At 53.4% G+C, this 6,487-nt stretch overlaps 1 protein-coding gene across 2 annotated transcripts in view; it reads left to right on the forward strand.

The window, feature by feature from the left end:
• The window catches only part of PMEPA1 (prostate transmembrane protein, androgen induced 1), a 56,499-nt gene extending 50,750 nt beyond the window's left edge, over positions 1–5,749 (forward strand). For both annotated transcript variants that reach the window (XM_061437059.1, XM_061437058.1), the window contains exons 3-4: positions 1,006–1,059; positions 1,562–5,749. In XM_061437059.1, coding sequence (XP_061293043.1) covers positions 1,006–1,059; positions 1,562–2,110 — 603 coding nt within the window. In that variant the 3' untranslated portion in view covers positions 2,111–5,749. The remainder of the gene's footprint in view (positions 1–1,005; positions 1,060–1,561) is intronic.
• Positions 5,750–6,487: the final 738 nt, after the last annotated feature.

Genomic DNA, 6,487 nt, shown 5'->3' on the forward strand with positions numbered 1-6,487 from the left:
TTAAGACTCAGCCGGGGGCAGGTGCAGGGCAGCAAGCTGATGCCGGGTTACTCACAGCAGGGCCGGGCTGGCACAGGAGCAGAGATGCTGTGGGAGCCTGGGGAGGGGCCTCTGGTGGGTGGGTGGTCCTTGGAGGCCTCCCTGGAGGAGGAGGTGACCTCCAGGTGCACAAGTTGGGGTTAGTCAGGTGACAAGGATGGCGGTGATCCTGGGGTCTGCAGTGGGGCCTCGCAGCATTGACTGGTGTATTCCTAAGCTCCCTAGTGGAGACTCCCTGGGCTAGTGGGTGGGCAGACATGGCTTGAACCTTGGATGGAGGGGTTCACAGAGGGGTTTTAGGCAAGTTCACATTGATCCAAGCTGACCTTGGCTGCTTGCACCTCTTTCCAGGGCTCCCAACTTAAATGGGGAGCAGGTAGGTGTGCCCTCATCTGTCTTCCTGATGCCCATGTGGGCTGTGCCAGGGTCCCACCCGGGGGCCACAGAGCCTGCCAGGGCCGGCTTGAGTTGGAATGAGTCTGGAGGCAGCAGAAAAGGTTTGGATCCCAGCCTTGCCTCTTAGCAGCTGGGCAGATGCCGTTCAGCTCCATGGTGTTTTGTCGGTAGAATTGAGTTAGTACTTTAAAGAGCTGAGCACAGTGCCTGGCACCAAGGCATTCCTAACATCAGTACCGAAAGGGCCCTGGGTGACCATATTAACAGTAACAGTATGTATCTGCTCTCTGTATCCACACGCCGGGAATAAACTAGACCCCAGTGAGTCTGTGTGGGGTAACTGCTTTCCTGATGGGATGGTGTTGAGACTCACAGAGCCCCCTAACGGCCATATCAGAAATTACAATCTTCCAGGCGATGCCCGCCCCCGCCCCGCCCCCCGCCCTCCACCCCCCAAGACTGCCGGTGATAACCGCCTTATCTGGGGATCCTCAAGAAAACAGGTCCCCAGGGAAACTCTGGGGTGATGGATATGTTCATTATCTTGATTGTGGCCTTCTACCCATACAGGAAGGATGCCTGTGGCCTTCAGAGAGCACGGTGTCAGGCAATGGAATTCCAGAGGTGAGTCCTAGCACTGCCTACCCTCCATCACTCTCCCAAGTGATGGAGGGGGACTCCCTCCGTCCCCTGCTCCCGAGGCCGCTGTCGTGGACGCCCCTCTGCCCAGTAGCTTCCCTTCCCCAGGCCGGAGGCACCTTCCCTGTTAGTAGAGTGGCTGCTCGAGGCCCACACCTACTCTTCTCTGAAGAACCCTCCTGGGCAGCCGGGATGGTCCCCGCCAGGACATTGTGCGGTCCCCAGCCCCAGCAAGCAGCCCTTAATCTCTGCGACACCGAAGGACTCGGGCTGCCCCTCTTTCCACCGTGTGACGCCACTGTGTGACACTCCAGGGCTCTCCAGGCATCAGGCGCTGGACTCCGGGCTCCGCTCCCTACCCCCATCCTCACTCCCCAGAGAGCAGAGTCATAGGCAGCACCCTCCACCAACTCCCCAACACCCCCACCCCCACGCTGGGCCCTGCTGCACGTGGGGGAAGGACCCTCACTTGGCTCTTGCCCTCCAGCCGCAGGTGTATGCCCCACCCCGGCCCACCGACCGCCTGGCTGTGCCCGCCTTCGCCCAGCGGGACCGCTTCCACCGCTTCCAGCCCACCTACCCGTACTTGCAGCACGAGATCGATCTGCCACCCACCATCTCGCTGTCGGACGGGGAGGAGCCCCCACCCTACCAGGGCCCCTGCACGCTCCAGCTGCGGGACCCCGAGCAGCAGCTGGAGCTGAACCGGGAGTCAGTGCGCGCACCCCCGAACAGAACCATCTTCGACAGCGACCTGATGGAAAGTGCCATGCTGGGCGGCCCCTGCCCCCCCAGCAGTAACTCGGGCATCAGCGCCACGTGCTACGGGGGCGGCGGGCGCATGGAGGGGCCGCCCCCCACCTACAGCGAGGTCATCGGCCACTACCCCGGCGCCTCCACCTTCCAGCACCAGCAGAGCAGCGGGCCGGCCTCCTTGCTGGAGGGCACCCGGCTGCACCCCGCACACATCGCCCCCCTGGAGAGCACAGCGGCCTGGAGCAAAGAGAAGGATAAACAGAAGGGACACCCCCTCTAGGAGTCCCGAGGGCGGGCCGGGGCCGCAGTAGGTAAAAACCGTAAATCACTCCGCACTTCTTGAAAGAAAAGAGAGAGGAGGCCGGGGCGACACACAGAAAATGCGACGCGTAACCATCCTCCTCCCCCCGTCCCCCACCTCTCTGTGTATAAATATTTACGTGTTCTGTCTGGTCTGAATGCACAAGCTAAGAAAGCTTGCAAAAAAAAAAAAAGCAAAAAAAAAAAAAAACAACCCCACGTTTCTTTGTTGAGCTGTGTCTTGAAGGCAAAAGAGAAAAAAAAATATTCTACACTAGTCTTTTCTGTTTCTAGTTGAGCTGCGTGCGTGAATGCTTACTTTCTTTTGTTTGTTTATGATGATTTCACTTAACTTTAAAGACATATTTGCACAAAACCTTTGTTTAAAGATCTGCAATATTATATATATAAATATATATAAAATAAGAGAAACTGTATGTGCGAGGGCAGGAGTATTTTTGTATTAGAAGAGGCCTATTACAAAAAAAAAGTTGTTTTCTGAACTAGAAGAGAAAAAAAAATGGCAATTTTTGAGTGCCAACTGAGAAAGTGTGTATTACCTTGTAAAGAAAAAAAAACTACAAAGCAGGGGTTTAGAGTTATTTATATAAATGTTGAGCTTTTGCACTATTTTTTAATATAAATATGTCAGTGCTTGTTTGATGGAAACTTCTATCCACGTGTGTCAAGACTTTTAAGGGAGAAATGTCGGAATATCCCGGTCGACTTCAGGCAGAGCGTGGGCTCCACGCTGGGGCTGGAGAGAGGCTCCCCAGGGCTGACCTCCTGCAGAGTGGAAGCCTTCATCTAGTGATAGGTAATTACCTCGGTCTACATTCCCTCCTGAAGGAGACCTGTTTAGCCCTCCTCTGGGCCAGGACAGCCTTTGGATCGCAAATGAAATAGGAAAAATTAACTCCAGGCCCCAAGTTCCAGGAAGGTGGGCTTTGCTCTTCCCGAAATGAAGACTAACTGTTACTGAAGGAATCTTAGTTTTTGGGTGTTTTTTTTTTTTCTCTTCTTTTTTGAACCATGAAGGTCCCCATAGGAAGGGGCTCGCCAAGGTGCTCCCTGCCTGCATTGCCAGAGCCCTGCCAGAGGCAGTTAGGTGGCTCAGGCTTGCAGGATGCTTCGGCAGTTCAGCCGGCTCCACACTGCACCAGCTGAGTGGTGCAGCCTGCTGGCATGTAGGAAAGGCCCAAAGGACTAGCCGCATGACCTCACCCCTGTCTTTATATCGGTTCTCACGTAACAGGCCCATAACCAGAAGACCAGAGACGAAAGAGCGGTATGCCCAGGTTTCTCCCAGGACACTGCGAAAGGGTGAAAATGAGAAAAACTGTCAAACCAACACAAACTCAAGCTTTAGGACGTAGAAGCAGAATTCTTCCCCTTCTCTCTTTTCGCATTTTCATTCCCTTCCCCGTGGAAACCATCGTTTTTAGTGTCTTTGTGTGTCTGTGTTTTCACAAGCGTCTTTGTCAGACACAACTCTTGTTTACCAGGATTTTACTGCTTAGATATTGGTGGGACCCCTCGCTGGTGGCGTGCGTGTGTGCAGATGGAGATGACCGGGAGAGAGTTGAGCAAATGAGAGTCCTTCCTGCCACCAAGGACGGGCTAATATTCCATGGGGTGACACCCCTGGCAAGAGAGTAGCACCCCCCCACCCCGCCCATCCTGCAGAACTGTCTCTTCATTTTCGACAGAATCCCAACTAGCCGGTTAACAGAAAAGAAAAGGATAAGAGGCAATAACTATTGTTTTAAACAACCTTTTTTATTGCTTGAAAAACTTGAGAACAGTTTTGAAGTTCTGACCATTTGAACTATTTCTATTATATACCTTGTAAGAACATGGTGACCAATAGGTGACTGAGGTGTCTGAGTGCCCGCTCACCAGCCTGGCAGAAAGTTCTGGTCCCTTGACAATAAAACCTGCCTCTCTGTGGGGTCTTCAGCCTAACCTCTGCCTCTCTCTTGAAGATTCTTTGTAAAGATCATTCATGCAGAGACATCCCTAGAGTTTGTCCTGAAAGGTACAGGGACACATTTATAAAGTTTTTTAAAAAAAACGTATCTTTCCTTTATGTGAAGCGTCTCCCTAGTGCCTTACTGAGGAAGCGGTTGACCCCTTCTGTCCCCTGGCAGCAGTGTTCCAGGACAGCGCCCCTAACTCACCCAGGCCTGCCTTTCCCACTCGTGGGCGACAGAGGTGACTGCTTTAAAAACGCCCCCATCACCCTCGTGCCGTGTCCCACCCACCCTCCCTCCACCCTGGCTGTGCCTCCCTTGGTCAGGCCACCCCTCCAGCCTCCTGTCAGTACTTAACTCCCATCTGGGTCAGAACCTAGATGCAGACCTTGTTTCCAGCATTAGATGAAGGCCAGACCAAGGGGTCCCCGAGGTCCTTCCTCTTGAGCTAAAACTTGCATCTTGTTACTGGGGTTGTAGGGGGGAAGGTGTGGTCTGCATTTGCCAGATGGGCAACGAATTAGAAAAGGAAGCAGGGGCGGGGGTTACTGACCTCAGCTGGCTTGAGGGCAGAGCATCCTTTCCTTGTTGTGCCCCAGTATTGTAGTCCAGTCCTCGATGCCACAGTATCGATAATGCCTGGGCTCCGTGCCCAGCAAATGACAGTTGCAGAAGTTCATGGTGGAGCAACTTGTCAGGGCCAGGGCATCTCCCAAGAAGACCATGGGTGCGTTTCTGCAGAGCTCTTGGTTTCCCTGCCGAACCCAGAGCCCTGAGGATACAGCCTTCCTCTGGGTGTTGGCTGTCATGCTCTTATTCTTGAAAGGCCTTTGAGCATCCCTTGGGAGGGCCCACTTTTCCAGGAGAAGGTTGAAGAGGAGGGGTCCTCGGCAGTGGCTGGTTGGAGGGGGACCAGGCTGCACTCAGAGAAGGTGGCGGAGCTCAGCTTTTTCTACTCACGTTATTTCCCTTTATTTCCATCATCACATTTCCTCTGGAGGAAACGTTTCCCCCGCAAAGCCCAGGTCTACACAGACGGCCTTAGCAGAGTGCACTCAGAGCCGTCCGCGTCCTCACGTTTTTGCCAGGAGCTGAAAGCGACTCCCCTCCACGTCTAGCGAACACCGGGGCAGGCCAAGGACCGAACCCATTCCCCTCCTTGTCTGTCTGCTCTGTGAATTGTACGTTTCAGAGAATTTGTTTTTTTTTTCTACATGCAACACCAAGCTTCCAGATCCATAAAACATCCTGGTGATAAAGGAGAGAAAAATGTTCAGTTTGGTTTTCCGGAAACTGCGCTTCACATTTTGCTGTACTATAGAGCTCAGAAGGACCCGCTGCGCTCTCATTTGCCTGCCTGATTCCACGGTGGTTGTGCTGATGGCGACGCTTTTACGTTGCTCCCTTGGTGTTGGAACCGCTCTCTTTTGCAGCCCCGTTTCCCAAGTTCTGTTCAAGTTACATGTGTGTAAACTCCGTGGCACGCTGGGTGCAGTGCCCACGTTGCTGCTGCGTAAGACTCTGTATTTGGATGCCAATCCACAGGCCTGATGAAATCGCTTGTTGTGTATCAGTAATCATTAGTGGCAATGATGACATTCTGAAAAGCTGCAATACTTATACAATAAATTTTACAATTCTTTGGAGCCAGGCTCTTCCGCTTTCTTGAGCTGCATTGCTTTCCCCTGTCCCTTCTGCCGCTCTCAGCACCAAACCCTGGATGGCTTTCGAGGGCAGGAAGCAAATTCTGCTGGGCTGCTCTGTGGCCTTAAGCAATTCCATTGACCTCTCTGTTTTAGTTCAGGCAGCATTCAGGGCGCTCAGAGAAAGCACTTGCACAGGCAGGGAGTACATTGGGCCTCGTGGGGGTAAAGAGTTTACAAAACATTGTATATTTCCTCTTGGGATATCATCTGCCAGGACATGATGAAAGCTCTGATAAGGGCTGCAAGAAACTTTCTCAGGTGGGGCTCTTCCCAGAGGCGTATACTTGTGTGAAGGCACGTATCCAGGTTGTGCTCCCAAGTGAGACAATGAAGGGAGTCAGGAAAAGGGCAGAGGGAAAAGTTGTGCAAGGGGGACTGTTTTAGGCAAAGCCCCAGCCTCAGGCTGATCTCCAGGGGGTCTGTGGCAAGCTCTGCAGATCCACCTCCCCTCCCCCCAAGAGAAGCAGGCTCTCAGATGCTCCCGGTTCTTCCTGCCTAAGAGTGGGGCCGAGAGGGGTCCCCCAGGTCCCAGGGTGGCCCCCTGAAGACGTTGCCAGGCGCAAGCCCTTAGCAGCCACTCACGTGGAACCAGGGACAAGATGCCAGAGGGTCTGGCTGAGGCAGTGCCCACTACTACTTCTTATTACTTCCCTGGTGGCGCAGATGGTAAAGAATCTG

The sequence above is a fragment of the Bos javanicus genome, chromosome 13 (assembly GCF_032452875.1).
Source record: "Bos javanicus breed banteng chromosome 13, ARS-OSU_banteng_1.0, whole genome shotgun sequence".
NCBI classification, from domain to species: Eukaryota; Metazoa; Chordata; class Mammalia; order Artiodactyla; family Bovidae; genus Bos; species Bos javanicus.